A 15882-nucleotide genomic window follows, 5' to 3' on the forward strand; every position below is an offset into this window, starting at 1 on the left:
ATGTTTATTTATTTTAGAGAGAGAGAGAGAGAGAGAAAGAGGGCAGGGGAGGGGCAGAGAGAGAGGGAGAGAGAAAGAGGGCAGGGGAGGGGCAGAGAGAGAGGGAGGCACAGAATCTGAAACGGGCTCCAGGTTCCGAGCTGTCAGCACAGAGCCCGATGAGGGGATTGAACCCATGAACCACGAGATCATGACCTGAGCTGAAGCCGGACGCTTAACCGACTGAGCCACCCAGGCACCCGTGACCTTGCATTTTTGATCCAGCCTTAATAGTTTGACCAAAGGTGATATTCCAGAGAAGAATGAGGGAAAGGGTCTTGCCTCCAGGGAAACCCTGGGTTTATGGAGCAAAGCCCTCCCATGTGCAGATTGCTTACTAATGGGACAGATTGCTTACTAACCCCAGTGACAAAAATGGGGAAACAAAAATGTTTTCATTTCTTTTCCTTTTTTATTTTAGAGACAGAATGCAAGCAGGGGAGAGGGAAGGAGGGAGAGGGAGGGAGAATCTCAAGCAAGCTTCATGCTTAGCTCTGCGCCCTGCGTGGAGCTCGATCCCACGACCCTGGGATCATGACCTGAGCCGAAATCAAGAGTTGGACGCTCAACGAACTGAGCCACCCAGGCGCCCCCATGTCTTTATTTTTAATTAAAGCCTCTGACCCTAGGAAAATCAGGACTCGTTTTTACATGATAGAGTTTAACGTTTATTTATTTTTGAGACAGAGAGAGACAGAGCATGAACAGGGGAGGGGCAGAGAGAGAGGGAGACACAGAATCGGAAATAGGCTCCAGGCTCTGAGCTGTCAGCACCGAGCCTGACATGGGGCTTAACCGCTTAACCGACTGAGCCACCCAGGCGCCCCTTTACATGATAGGGTTTTATACGCCACGGTCTCAGGGGTCTTTTTAGGAAGTTGGAAGCAAGGGGGAATCGCTTATTTTTCAGAGTCTCCCTGCTTCTGCAAGCTGCTGGGCCAGGGGCTTTTTCTGCAAAGCGGGAAGAGAGACGCTGCATCTCAGCCTCATGTGTCTAATGGCTCCAGTTGGCGGGACCAGGGGACACGGTCGGGGTGGGGTGTGAATTAAACTCTGGGGACCCCATGCAGTATGGGGAAAGTAGGACAATCGGGGTGCTTTTATTGCACAGAGTATTAGAGCGCAGCCCCAAAGCTCTCACACCATCGCCCTGTGTTGCAGGAGAGGCCTCTCGTCCAGATCTCTGCCTTCTGCAGCACCCACTGGGATGCCATGGGGTTAGAAGACAGCGTGTCGCGATGCTTCGAGAAGTGTGTCATTGAAGCAGTGAGCACGGCCTGCCAGGTGAACAGCCTCTCACCACGTGGGAAACGCGTTTGGGTTCACGGCGGTCCTCTGACATCATCAGCTCGGGGCCGTTCAGTGCCCGCTGGTTCTGAGCCCCGGCTGCCAGTGCAGACATGGGCACCAGGCATCCCCCTTGTAGCCTAGAGGGAGGGTCCTGAAATTCAGTACCCTTGACCCCAAGAGGCCGCTCAGCCTCCTGCTGCCACAGCTAACGCACCCCTCACGGGTGACCCTGAATCAAGCAATCCAGTGCTGTGCCTGTACGTCCTTCTCATTGCTGCTGGATTGTCTTCTGTTTGTTTTGTTTTTTTGTTTTTAATTTTTTTTTTGGTAAGTTTATTTTGAGAGAGAGAGAGCGCGCGCGCATGAGCAGGGGAGGGGTAGAGAGAAGAGCGAGAGAATCCCAAGCAGGCTCCATGCTGTTGGCACAAATCTTGATGTGGGGCTCGAACCCACAAACCATGAGATCATGACCTGAGCTGAAACCAAGAGCCGGACGCTTAACCGACTGAGCCAGCCAGGCGCCCCGGATGCTGCTGGCTGGTTTTACCACCTGCTCACACTTGCTTAGCTCGTGTGCAGTAAGAGACCCCAAAGGCTGGCAGAACATTTACGGAAGAAGACGATGAGTTTGGAAAGATTCTGTCAACTCACGTAGGGTTTTTTCTGCAAAGTGGGAAGAGATTCTGCCCCGCCTCGCCCCTTCGGAACAGCCTCTCCCACTCTGTGTGTGGTTGAGCTTAGGGCTTTCTGTACATAAAATCACATCGTATGCAGAGAGAAATCTTTTTACTTTTTCCTTTGCAATCTGGATGCCTTAGATCTTGTTCTCCCTTCATTGGTGTGATTAGAGCCCCCAGTGCAGATGTGCCTTACTTCTCATCTCAGCGGGGACGCCCTCAGTCTTGTGCCCCTGAGCGTGTTGTCGGCTGTGGACTTTTCAGAGACGCCTTTCGTCAGCTTGAGGACATTCCTTCTAGTCAAGAGTTTTTATCGTGGAAAGGCATTAGATGTCTGAACGCTTTCTGTGTCTGCTGAGACGACTGTGTGATTTGTTTTCTCTGGATACGATGTATCACATTAACAAATGTTCCGTGTTATGGGGCATCTGGGTGGCTCAGTTGGTTGAGTGTCCAACTTAAGTTCAGGTCATGGTCTCCCCATTCGTGAGTTTGAGCCCCATATGGGGCTTTGCACTGACAGCTCAGAGCCTGCTTGGGATTCTCTCTCTCTGCCCCTCTCTCTCTCTCTCTCTCTCTCTCTCTCTCATTCAAAATAAATAAATAAACTTACAAAAAAGCACAGATCTTTGGGGCACCTGTGTGGCTCAGTCGATTAAGCCTCTGAATCTTGATTTCAGCCTCGGGTTATAATCTCATGGTTGGGGAGTTCGAGCCCCACATCTGGCTCTGTGCTGATATCCCAGAACCTGCTTGGGATTCTCTCTCTCTCCCTTTCTGCCCCTCCCCTGCTTGCTCTCGCTCTCTCGCTCTCAAAAGTAAATAAAACTTAAAAAAAAAAAAAAACACGAAAACAGGGGCGCCTGGGTGGCTTAGTTATTTGAGCATCCGACTTCAGCTCAGGTCATGAACTCGCGGTTTGTGAGTTCTAGCCCCATGTCAGGCTCTGTGCTGACAGCTCGGAGCCTGGAGCCTGCTTTGGATTCTGTGTCACCCTGTCTCTCTCTGCCCCTCCCTCGCTCATGCTCTCTCTCTGTCTCTCAAAAATAAATAAACATTAAAAAAAAACCCATAAATGTTCTGTGTTAAACCAACCTTTCACCCCCGGGATAAATCCCACTTGGTCATGGTGTATAATTCTTTTTATATGTTGTTGGATACGGCTTTGCTTCATCCTTTTAAATATCAAAAAGTAGCTATTGTAAATGAATCCCTGCTTTTTTCCCAATTACCGAAACTTTTTATAAAAACTTTGAACCTGAAGAAGGAGGATGTTCCATCTCTCCGTGGGGAATCGGAAGGAGGATTAAAAAGTATATGCTGAACGCATTACAGTTGAGAATCATGGTTTAGGACAGGGTATGCGTATTAACGGCTTTCTCATACTACGTTTGGCCTCCTTCCTGGTAAGTCCAGGAAACCCGCAGCAGGCCGCCGTGAGCCCGAGGAAACGGGTTGTGACGTGCAGGTACGTCTGTGTGTATTTTTTGCCTCTGTTTCTGCGTCTCTGATGTTTGTCAGGTGAGGACACGGCATGCAGGGAAACAGAAATGCCCTAAGAAAAGGGAAGTATTTTCTTCTCTTGCTTTTTTTGAGGCTTTGTAAACCACAGAGGATTTCTGGAATGCTATTGAACGAGCGGTTTATTTACATCCTTCGAAGGCAAACCCTCCCGAAAAACCTCCCACATTTCCCTCTCTTTGTTCAGTCTCAGACCAGCATTCTTGAAAGAATCTCCCATCACGACCTGCGGAAATTTGGCAGTCTCGTGTCGGCTGTGATCACCAAGTCCTGGCCAAGGAGCAACAGGCAAGCCGTGGATGATGTGGATGGGGTGTTAATGCACCTGCTCACGTGGCCGGACATCAAGCATCTCTTCAAGTTATACGGTATGTCCGTGGGGGGTGCAGGTGTGTCTGTCCCGTGTGCTTGTGTCTTCCTGAGCCCCGGGGTGGGGGACAGAGTATTAGACCTGATACTCGGGCGGGTTGATGTTCGACCAGGGAAGCAGACGGGAGGGACGGGAGGGAGGAACCCAGGAGGATCCAGGGTATCCTGCTCTGTGGCCCCCGTTCCCTGGGTGCCCGCCGTGCCCCAGCTTCACTGCCAGCGTAGGGTCCTTGCAACAGTCCCGAAAGATCCCCGTTCTTCAGGCGAGGAAGCCGAGGCGGGGGGCTTGTAGTGTGACTCACCCGAGGTCTCCAACATAAATACCAAGAACTAAAGTCCAAACCCAAGCGTGTCTGGCTCTAAAAACCACTCTCTGTTGTTCTGAGATCAGCGTCCACATCGAAGCCGATGCTGACGACTTTTCACAACAAAATAAATACCGTCTGTTTCTTTGCCCCCACCCCCCCCCACGCCCCGAGTGTTCTGTGGTCAGAGAGGGGGAGATACGTATTGCCCAAAAAATGTCGTATTCAAGTTTATGTGTAAGTCATTAGATTCAGATGTAGGGCAAGGGCACTGGATTTGGGACAAAAAAATCCCAGTTGGAGGATTTGGCGTCTCTGTTACATCAGAGTCTTGCCTGTCAGTGCTGTTGTGTGCATGAAACAAGGTCGTTGATGGGGGGGGGGGGGGGGGGGGGGGGGCGCGGTTCATGAGCCTTGTCATGAGCCTTGTTGAAAGCTACTCACTTGGAAAGATTACATTTGTAACTTTAAAATTACATTTTAAAATTAACGGGCGCTTTTAGGGGCGCCTGGGTGGCTCAGTCGGTTAAGCATCTGACCTTGGTTCAGGTCACGATCTCACGGTTTATGAATTCGAGCCCCGCGTCGGGCTCTGTGCTGACAGCTCGGAGCCTGGAGTTGCTTTGGTTTCTGTGTCTCCCTCTCTCTCTGCCCCTCCCCTGCTTGTGCTGTGTCTCTCTCTCTCTCTCTCTCAAAAATAAAGATTATTTTTTTTTATTTTTTTTTTCAACGTTTTTTATTTATTTTTCGGACAGAGAGAGACAGCGCATGAACGGGGGAGGGGCAGAGAGAGAGGGAGACACAGAATTGGAAACAGGCTCCAGGCTCCGAGCCATCAGCCCAGAGCCAGACGCGGGGCTCGAACTCACAGACCGCGAGATCGTGACCTGGCTGAAGTCGGACGCTTAACCAACTGCGCCACCCAGGAGCCCCAAAAATAAAGATTAAAAAAATAATAATAATTTAAAAAACTAAAACTAAACATAAAATAAATAAAAATTCTGTCCTCTCGCTTGATCTTAAAATTCAAATTCCCATTTTTGCAAGAGAGCCAACCTGTGCAGAATAGCAAACCCACACATTGACGTGCCTCCGCAAAAACACCCCCTGCAAACCCTCCGGGTCACCCTCGCTGGGCACCCGCGCGTCCCTGGTGCAGGCCACTGTTCCGCTGCACGGATTCTCAAGACGCGGGGCTTAAAGGAGACGGTAGTTCCAGAACAACCCTCAGCATGCTGAAGGGGGCTCAGGTTTTAAAAGCCAGAGAAGGGGCGCCTGGGTGGCGCAGTCGGTTAAGCGTCCGACTTCAGCCAGGTCACGATCTCGCGGTCCGTGAGTTCGAGCCCCGCGTCAGGCTCTGGGCTGACGGCTCGGAGCCTGGAGCCTGTTTCTGATTCTGTGTCTCCCTCTCTCTCTGCCCCTCCCCCGTTCATGCTCTGTCTCTCTCTGTCCCAAAAGTAAATAAAAAAACGTTGAAAAAAAAAAAATTAAAAAAAAAAAATAAAAGCCAGAGAAGTGCGGCTCTCCTCTCCTGCCATGGCGGGAGTCACCTTTATGAGCAAGGTCGTTTGGGAAGCCTTCCGGAAAGCAGAATCGGGCTAAGGGAGAGAAACGCTTCTGGAGACACAGGGTGACCTTTGCTGGTCTCGCGTGCAGGTGGGGGCAGAATAGCAAGGAGGCCGCGGGGCAGCCCTGTGTCGTGCGGGGGCAGGGGGCGGGGGGCGGGAGCAGGCGCCCGCTCCTTTAACTCTGTTCTCAACCTGCTCAGAAACCGATGAGAAGGTGCTAGCCAACATGACAGAAGATGGCAAGAAGCTGTTGGCCACGGCCGACTCCGTGTTCGCGAAAGTTACCGAGGACCTCCTGGATGGCACTGTCCTGGTTGGACACTTGGAACTCATCATGAAGCACACCAATCAGTTTCTCGACATCTGGCAGTTAAGTGAGTGTCAGCGGGACCGGACTTGAGGTTCCTGGACAGGGACCGCGGGTGTCCGCGTATTTTGTAGAGGGGCGACCCACATCCTCCTACGATGAGGGGCTCTTCCTGTCGGCCAGTTGAGAGGGGACGGTTTCTAATTCTCAGGAAAATGGTGGGGAAGTGATGAAAGAATGGGCCAGTAAGATCGCCCCGTTTCTCTCCACGAGGCTGGGCTCGTGGGCGTGTGGGCAGCGTGGCGGTGCACGTGGCAGCCGCCTCGTCCCTCCCCGCGGCCGTGACCTCAGAGCATCCTCAAAGGGAGCTGGCAGAGGGGCGCCCGGGTGGCTCAGTCGGTGGGGCGTCCGACTTCGGCTCGGGTCATGATCTCACTGCTCGTGGGTTCGAGCCCCGCGTGGGGCTCTGGGCCGACAGCTCGGAGCCTGGAACCTGCTTCGGATTCTGTGTCTCCGTCTCTCTGCCCCTCCCCCGTTCATGCTCTTCTCTCTCTTGTCTCAAAAATAAACGTTAAAAACAAATCTAAAAGAGAAAGGGAGCTGACAGAGATGGGTTTCCGCGGAAAAGGATACCCTTGCTCCTCCTACTGGGCTCCTCTCGTTTTCCAGAGAGAAAGTGCCTTTCACCCCAAGAGAAGAAGCAGGATGTAAAGGAAGTGTTGGAGTGGAGGAAGGAGGAACTCAGGTTTCTGAAGAAAGAGAAGAAATGCGTCCACAGTCTTCTGAAGCTGTGCGGGGAGGTGAAGCACCTGGTAAAAGGTGACACTCCGGGGAGCCCACGTGGACCAAGTGGAGGGTCCCCGGGGCAGGGGAGGGGGGCAGGGTCCGAGGGGACCATCCACACACGTCACACAGCAGTGTCTGCCTTGGAGGGGAGGCATCTCGTGACGTGTCCGTTTTTAACCGCATCGCACGGGCCACCTTGGTCGTTTCGCTGTTTATCACTGTGCCTCCGCGTGACCTGCCTGAATACCCACCCGCTGCCCTGGTCTCCCAGGCCCGAGCGTTAGCTGCTGCAGAATTACAGAGGGGAGATCCTGCCCGATCTTGGATGCGTTGGTCCACTGTCCCTGTCGCTGTGGACAAGCACAAGGCAGATGTGACTCTGACCACTGGTCATTCTCTGTCTGGAAGCTCTGGCGATCTTTTCGGCCCCACTCTTCGGAGAGTTCATAGTGACGAGCCGAGGACGGGGTTGCTTTTCCATCCATCGTGTTGGGCTTACGTAGGTCTTCCTGATCTGGAAATCCACGTCCTTGACTCCTGGGAAATTCGCGTGAGCTGTCTCACTGGTACTTTTCCTCTGGCGGGAACACGCCCCGTTGGGTCCCAGACCTCCCGCAGCAGCCGCGCCACTTCCGTGGATCTCTTCTTCAACTTTTGTCCCTTTGGTGTTTGCTCTGCTTTCTGAGAAATTTCAGCCCCTTGGCATCCAGCCTTTCCCTTAGCATTTTTCGTCTTAGTTGTCACACTGATTTACAAGAACTTTGGTTTTTCTCTAAACGGCCCTGTTTCGTGCTAATCTTGCTCCTGTTCACAATCGCGGTGTCTCGTCTTTCTGAGATTATTGTCATTTTCGGCTTAGGTTTCCCTTGCCTTTTGTCCCCAGAGTTTCTTGTTTCCTCTAAGTCCTTATGTGGATGTTTTTCTGCCTTTCACGTTAAAGACTTCCCCCGTGTGTCTGGGAATTCTTCCGTCTGTACGAAGAGGGGGGGCCTAGCGAACCGGCTGTAGCCCCTGAGGGTGGTGTAACTGGGCCTCAAGGGCACGTTAGGTCCTGTCCCAGGGGTGGTCAGACCAGCGTGGGGGGCACAGGCCCGGCGGCCGGGGTCCTGGGGGTGGAGAGACGGGAGGGGCTGGAGGACCGTCTGCCTCTGGTGTGCATGTTCTGGTCCTCTCTCAGGGTCCTGCTCCTGCCTCCCCTCCTCCGCTGCCCGCGGCGTGTGTCCCTCTCTGTTACAACCCCTCCGTCGTCTTCTGAGGGAGGACATGCGTCCAGGCACGCCTGATTCTCCCGTTGCCAAACTCGCTCCGCGTCAGAGCTGTCGCTGGCCGGGGTGGAGACGGGCGGGCGGCCTGCTGTCTAGAATGGGGTGTGCGTGAAAATCGGACCTCTTCTCCAGCCTTTCGATCCAGGCCTCCTTACTCTCTCCCTCCTCTCCAACGACCTGTGTGACCTGTGTGTATGCCACCAGGGAATCCCAGCCCGCCCACTGCGGGCTGGCGGCCCTCGCCTTGGGGCCCAACTCGGCCTTGGCCGTGGCTGCGGGTCTGCTTTTCAATTCCACACCCCTCCCCACCCCCTTGCTCTGGCTGTGATCTTTTCCACTCCTCCCAGCCCATCGTGGTTCGTGACTTTTCCAAGACCTTGTGTGTTGTGGCCCTGGAGCGGGTTTGGGGAGGGAGTGAGGCGGGCGATGTCCACACGGTCACATGCGCCCGCAGGTGCCTAGAAGGGACCGTGCTTGCTTTGTTGTGGAAAGTCATGAACAAGCTGGGGCGGGGGGTGGGGGGGGTTGTGGGGAGACCAGTGGGTCCTTACTGAGGAAGAATGACGGCAAGTGCGTTCACGCAGGTTGCGTTTCGGGCAGTGAGGACGGTAACTATGGGGAAAATAAGGTAGAACGGTACCGCGAGTAGAGGTTTGACCTCTGACGTTCCTTTGTGGTTTCCAAGTGGATCTGGAAGAGGTGATCAGGAAACACGCGGAGGACCTCAACGGTAAACGTCTGAGCGACGCCGTGACCGTGAGGTTGTCGCCCGCCTCCCCGGATGTAAAGAGGACGACACATTACAGCCTGAGCCCCCAGGTCCAGGAGATGGCCAGGAAGATGGACTGGTTGAAGGACAGCCACCTCTTCCAGGTGTTCTGGGCGGAAGCCGCGAGGGCGCTGAGCGAGCCCGGGGAGAAGCTGGAAGGGCAGATTCTCCAGCCCGAAGAAGCGTATAAGTATCTGTACTGCCCTTGTTTCGAGAAGTATCAGGATCTGTATGAGGATCTGAAGTCAGGAGAGATCACCTTTCAGGAGGTCAATGTCGTGTTCAACGACTTTGTGAATAAATACAGCAACCTCACTTTCGAGCTCCAGCTTATGTGTGCCCTGGACAGCAGCGACCAAAGAGACTGGATCGGTGACCGTGTTGGGCAGATCAGGGAGTACCATCACCTGCATCAGGCCGTCAGCTCAGCCAAGGTCATCCTGAAGGTCAAGGACAGTTTGGGCCTGACCGGTGACTTCCGTGTTCTGCACACTCTGTTAAACTTCGTAAGTTATTTGCCAGGGACCCCTGGGGTGGGGGGCTGGGAAGTTGGCGGGGGTGTCTCACGGGCTCTCTGGGTTCTCGAGGCTGGACAGGATGATTCCACAGCCTGCCCCCAGCAGTTCTTGATTGCACCTCATTCGATGCCAGATCGTGCCCAGGGCCTTGTTTCCACCTTTGTTTATAAACAGTGTGAGTGCCGTTGACACTCACTGTTTTCCCGGGTCGGCGTGAGGTTCGAGAACTGGGGAACGGGCGATGACCCTCTTTCAGTAGCCAGGGATTTGGAGGGAGTGATCTGGTCTCATGGGGCTAGAGAGGGGCTGGAGGGGCGAAAGAGGGGTTTGGTTCGCCCGGCTCTGTGCGTCCCCTGGTGCCAGCAAGGAGCGGTCCGCGGCAGGCTGTCTCTGCTACGGGCCAGAACCGGGTCCCACGCGGTGTGTTCCTTCAGGCGAGCATTGACACGGTATCCCGTGACCTGCGGTATGGTATAGACGCTTGCGATGATGGTTAAAGTTTAGCACAAAATTTGGAATTAAAGCACACGTAACCTTGAATCCCAGCAGCGTGCTGTCGAGTAAGTTACTGCTCCGGGGGTCCGTGTGCTTACCCATGAAGTAGGAAAAGTAGCAATTTTTACCTGGCTGCGTTCTGGCACACGTTGCTTGGCAGAACGCCAGGCACGGAGCAGGGTGGTTCCTGTACCGATCCCGGGGACAGCAGGGGGGTTCTGGCGTCTCGGGGACGGGCTCCATGCGCCTGCCTCCGGCTCCCGCCGGTCCAGGAAGGGCGGGGATGGGGCCTCCGGGATGGTCGTCGTCGCTACGGCTCCAACTCCAGGGCTCCAGGTAACCCCGTCCCGCGCACAGTAGAACCTTGTCTTGCAGACGGACAACTTCAACCAGTTTCGCCACGAGAAGCTGGACCGGATCAGCAAGCAGCTCATCCAGGCCAAAAAGCTGCTGCAGGACATCACTGAGCCCCGGTGCCAGTGTCTGAACGAGCTGTCCCTGAGGAAGGAGTTCATTAGCTGGGTCCGGGAGGCTCTCGGAGGTACGGCTGTCGGCGTCTGGAGGGAGTGTTCAGATGGCTCGTGGGGCGGGGGGCAAGCCCTCCACGTGCTGCCTGAAGAACAGAGATGCTGTCTGAGTCAGGTCGATGCACAGCATTTACCGCAGTGATTGCCAGCACAGTTTATTTCAGGGCGGTGTTTCTTACGTTCTGGTATAGAAAACATTTCCTTGGCTACTGTTTTCCCCCCACTCTGGATGCTTGCTGTGAACAGTGGAGGGTCGTTTTCTTACAAATCTTGCTCCCTTTTGCTTTTTCCTGGGCTTGATTTTAGCTACAAAACAAGGTGAGCCCTTGTCCGCAGAGAGTTTGGATTACGTCACACTCGTTGGTGTTCTGTGTGTTCCTTTTTGGGCCAGGGCCTTGGCAGCCTTTTTCGTCTTGTGGCTTGGGCGCCTTTGGCAGAGGGGGTGCACAGAGGGGAGGAGGGGAGGTACGGAAGAGAGGTGGAGGAAGCAGGGGAGAGGGGAGGCGGCTCTGGTGTGCAGGGGGGAGGCTGTCTCTCCTCCAGAGCCCCCATGCTTGCCACCGTGGGCTCCCCGGCCCGCTTTGACGCACATCCTTTGATTCGTAAGTTGCCCGAAGAGAGGTACTTCCGTCCCTTGATGGTTAACTGTCGACACAGTATTTACCAGCTGAGCCCGCGTCTTTTTCGTGTAAGACGGGGGCGTCGTGCAGATTAAATAAAGCGAGGTTCACGGAAGCCCCGTGGGGTGCCTGGATGTCGCTGTGGTTCCGTGAGGCCAGGTGCTGACCAGTAGTGTCGACGTCAGCTGCAAAAGAAAGATGGCCCCGGATCTGTGCTGAGAGCAGAAAGTCGATAAGCAAGACCCTAAAATTTCAGCAGTATCCGTTTATACCTCACCGAGGATCCTTGCTCGAGGTCAGAATGCCGGGCCGTCCTAGAGCCGCCCCGCACTCACCCCCTCACCTGTCCCCCTCCGCCCCAAGGCGTCCACGAGCTGAAGGTGTTTGTGGACCTGGCCTCCATCTCCGCGGGGGAGAACGACATCGACGTGGACCGGGTGGCCTGCTTCCACGATGCCGTGCAGGGCTACTCCCCGCTGCTGTACAAGCTGGACACGAGCGCGGGGTTCGACGAGTTCATGACCCATCTCGGGGAACTGTGGAGGGCCCTGAACAACGACGCATACCTGCCCCATAAGCTGGTAAGTCTTACTTCTGGCTTCATGCGGGCAGACAAAGCCGCGTGGGCGATTGCGGCACCGCCAGGGGCGTGACTGCGAACTATGCCACCGGAATGATGGGGTGGATGCGGCATTTTAAAATGATGTTTCTCTCGGGCAGACGCCTGGGTGGCTCAGTCGCTTAAGCGTCCGACTTCGGCTCGGGTCACGAGTTCACAGTCCGTGGGTTCGAGCCCCGCGTCGGGCTCTGTGCTCACAGCTCGGAGCCTGGAGCCTGCTTCCCATTCTGTCTCTCCCTCTCTCCCTGCCCCTCCCCTGCTCGTGCTCTGTCTCCGTCTGTCTGTCTGTCTCTCTCTCTCAAAAATAAAACATTAAAAAAATTGTTTTAATGATTTTTCTTTATAGTTTAATTATTTTGAGAGAGAGAGAGTCCACGCAAGAGTGCGGGAGGGGCAGTGAGAGAGGGAGAGAATCCCAAGCAGGCTCTGTACTGTCAGCACAGAGCCTGACGTAGGGCTTGAACTCACGAACCCTGAGATCATGACCTGAGACGAAGTCAAGAGTCGGACGCTCAACCGACTGAGCCCCCTGGGAGCCCCTAAAATGATGTTTAAAACCAGTTTTCCTTCATACATGGAAATGCTTTCTCTCCCTTATTATGTTAGAAAGTGTAATTCAAAATTGCATGTAAATTAAGTACAATTCCCATCATGCAAAACACTCACGTACAGAAGACTGACATGTGACCAGTGTTTTTTTTTTGAATGGTAGTAACTGTTCCTTAATTCTGTATATCGCTTGGTATTTTCCATATTTTCCGTAAATGGTGTAAATTAACATTTTAAATTTATATGTTTGTAAAATATATATTAATTTATATCCACTTAATTCATAAGTAAGCTCTACACCCAACACAGGGCTTGAACTCAGGACCCTGAGATCAAGGGTCACATGCTCTACCGGCTGAGCCAGCCAGGTGCCCCTAGAAATCCATTTTTTATCAGAAAGAAAATGAACGTGGGGGCCCCTGGGTGGCTCAGTCAGTGAAGCGTCCGACTTCAGCTCAAGTCGTGGTCTCTGTTTGTGGGTTCGAGCCCCACGTTGGGCTCTGCGCTGACAGCTTGGAGCCTGGAGCCTGCTTCGGATTCTGTGTCTCCCTCTCTGCCCCCACCCCATGTTGTGTCTCTCTCTGTCTCAAAAATAAATAATAAAACTTTGAAAAAAAAATCTTTAAAACAAACGTGGTAGTTTAAGTAAACCACGTGCACCAGGGTTCGAGCAGACCCACACCGCATCACGTGGCTAGTCTGCAGAGGCCATGTCTGGCCAGCCGCAACCACGGAGGGTGAGGGAGGAAAGGGGAAACAGAAGGACAGGTCGAGGCATCTCCGTTTCTGCCGCTGGAAGCTTACTTGCCCACAAAACATCTCCGCCATAGTTTCTCCTTAGAGCTTCCGGTTGGACTTGGGGTCCCCAGAAGCACACGGAGAACGTAAGGCCACAGTGCCCTTGCTCCATCCGGCCTCACCCCTGCCTGGGGGCCCGGGAGAACCAAACCTTCCCCCGACCCGTCCACGTGCCCCCGCGTGCTAGCCAGGGCACTGGCCACGGGTGGGGACACGGACAATCAGCCCGTTAGAAAAAGGGCAACACTGTGGGCAGCGACCCGAGCGGGACAGGTGAGAGGACAGCGGGTGAGGAAAGCCTCACCCGGGGCGACTGCACTCCCAGCGGGACACGGGGAAGAGGGGCTTATACCGCGGGAGCAGAGGAGGGGAACCACGGGAAGAAGAGAAAGAAGGTGTCCCTCCTGTCCCAACAGTGCGACTCTGCCAGGAACTTAGAGTGGCTGAAAACGGTGAAGGAAAGTCACGGTTCAGTAGAGCTCACTTCCCTGTCTCTGGCAACGGCCATCAACGACAAAGGCTGCTATATCATCAGGGCCCCCGCAGATGGCCAAAAGGTGAGCCACCCCACGTCCCGGCACTGCTGTGACCTGTACGGGCTGCTGTCACTTGGGGGGGGGGGGGTGTGGGGGGTTCTGCCTCCAGAAAACCAGCTTCTACACTGGCACTTGCCTGCAGATCTCCCCAGACACGGTTCTACAGTTATCCCTTCCCGAGAGCCACGGAGGCCACGAGGAGACGCGAGACTTCTCTTTGGAAGAGCTCAAGGAGCTTTTGAACAAGCTGATGCTGATGTCTGGCAAGAAAGATCACAGCAATGTTCAAGTAGAGATATTTTCCAAGGTGAGGACTCTCACTGCCCGCGGGCCGGACAACTCAGGAGGGTCTGAGTTGGCATTAATTGATAGGAGGCACTCCGCTTTAAATCGGGGGGGGGGGGGGGGGCAGCGGGCCTGCAGAATGCAGGAACCCGAGTTCAAGACGCCAAGAGATGTCTAAGCCACGACGGGCCCGTTCGGTCGGTGGTCCCGTCTTAGGGTGCGCAGGCTGAATTGTCTGTTAGTTCTCTGCGTCGCAGGGGAGACGGCCGGCGGAGGGGTCCCAGAAGGAGACTTCTGTCGCTTCAATCGCTGTGAATCAGCAAGAACCCCCAAATACCAGAAGATTTAGATAGTAGCTCTTGGTCAAAATTAAAAGCGAACATACCGTTAAAGGAGTATCCGTTTACGGAACAGCCCCTGGCCTCTGTCAAGGGTTTTTTCTTTCAAGGCTATCTGTACCTTATGCCAATAGCCTTTATCCTCAAGAGAGTCCCCTCGGGAGGCTGATTATGTAAAGAGGAGATAAGGCCTCCGCGGCGAGCCCCGCGTGTCCGAGGCCGCGCCGGGAAGCGTGCAAAGACCCGAACCCGAGGGGCGCTTCCCCCTCGACTCCCGCGTCGCGTCGCCTCTGACACGGCTCCCGCTTCCGTTCGCCACAGGTGTTCTGCAACGTGCAGAGGCTCGTGGAGTCCTTCATAAACCTGTACACTGCCGGGAACATGCTGTTCCGAAACTGGACGGCCCAGGTGCACTGCTCCCCTCGACACGGCGTCTCCATCCAGATGGACTTCTGCTTGGAGCCTGTGGTCCAGCTCAAGGGCAGCGGCTCGGTAGCAGAGCTCTTGGAGGCCGTCAGCAGGCAGCTGGAGCAGTTCCTGGACCGCTGGGAGGCCTTCGTGGCGGAGAAGCGGGCCAAGCACTTCTACCTCAACTACTACACCGCCGAGCAGCTGGTGTACCTGAGCACGGAGCTCAAGAAGGCGACGCCCAGCGACGCTGCCCTCACCATGCTGTCCTTCATCAAAGGCAACTGCACCCCGAAGGACGTCGCGAAGGCCCTCAAGGAGCCCCGCGGGGAGGCTGCCAGGCACGACGAGAAGACGGCGGTCCGGGGGCTGCAGGTGACGCTCCTGCGGGAGCCGAGCCTGGCGGGCAAGCTGAGGGCCGTCCTGGAGCAGTCGCTGGCGTGCATGAGCGCCTTCCTGCCCCGCTGCCTGGACCTGGAGGCCCTCGGCCGATGCCTGGCCCTCCTGGGGTGGATGCGCGGGTGCCCCGTGGAGCGCCAGCTGCCCAAGGGCCTGCACGTCGGCCGGCCCAACCTCATCGTCTGCGGCCACTCCGAGGTCTTGCTGGCCGCGCTGGCCGTCTACATGCACACCCCGCAGCAGCCCCTGCCCACCTTCGACGAGGTGCTGCTCTGCACCCCGGCGACCACCTTGGAGGAGGTGGCTCTGCTCCTGCGCCGCTGCTTGACCCCGGGCTCCCGGGGGCAGGGCGTCTACAGCCTGCTGTACGCGGACCTGCTGAGCTACGAGGTGGCCAGCCAGGCGGAGGCGCTCTTCCTGAGCCTGTGCTCACGGCCGCACCACGAGGACTTCCAGCTGGTGATGGTGTGCGACAGCGAGCGGGAGCACTGTCACCTGCCCTCCGCCTTCAGCCAGCACAAGGTCCCGGTCACCCCCCAGGCGCCCCTGCGGGACATCCAGGCCTACCTGGCGCGGCATTTCCAGGTCCCCGCGCACACGCCGTCGGCCGCCGACGTGTTCCGGGACCGGACGTGCGTGGGCATCGTGGCGTCCAAGCGCGCGGGCGTCGGTAATGACCGCTGCCGGGGTGGGCGGGCCCCTCGGGTCGCAGGGGCCATCCGACGGCCCTTCCCCCTGCAGCGGGGGCGGCTCGGATGGAGCCCTCCACAGGCGGGGACACGGAGTCTCAGGGAGGTTTTGGCTCCCTGAGGGTGTGAATCAGGGCGATGGTTTATTTCATCCGTTCCAAATTTTGCACGGAGAAGCGACTTGCAACAAATCTTCCTGGTCCAC

The 15882-nt window shown here is 55.5% G+C and overlaps 1 protein-coding gene across 2 annotated transcripts in view; it reads left to right on the forward strand.

Moving 5' to 3' along the window:
- The window catches only part of RNF213 (ring finger protein 213), a 105081-nt gene that overhangs the window by 39829 nt on the left and 49370 nt on the right, over positions 1-15882 (forward strand). For both annotated transcript variants that reach the window (XM_042917029.1, XM_042917030.1), the window contains 10 exons: positions 1201-1323; positions 3715-3895; positions 5970-6143; positions 6746-6895; positions 8813-9402; positions 10285-10450; positions 11420-11637; positions 13439-13579; positions 13701-13865; positions 14503-15658. In XM_042917029.1, the coding sequence (XP_042772963.1) occupies positions 1201-1323; positions 3715-3895; positions 5970-6143; positions 6746-6895; positions 8813-9402; positions 10285-10450; positions 11420-11637; positions 13439-13579; positions 13701-13865; positions 14503-15658 (3064 nt within the window). The remainder of the gene's footprint in view (positions 1-1200; positions 1324-3714; positions 3896-5969; positions 6144-6745; positions 6896-8812; positions 9403-10284; positions 10451-11419; positions 11638-13438; positions 13580-13700; positions 13866-14502; positions 15659-15882) is intronic.

Source organism: Panthera leo, chromosome E1 (genome assembly GCF_018350215.1).
Source record: "Panthera leo isolate Ple1 chromosome E1, P.leo_Ple1_pat1.1, whole genome shotgun sequence".
Lineage (NCBI taxonomy): Eukaryota > Metazoa > Chordata > Mammalia > Carnivora > Felidae > Panthera > Panthera leo.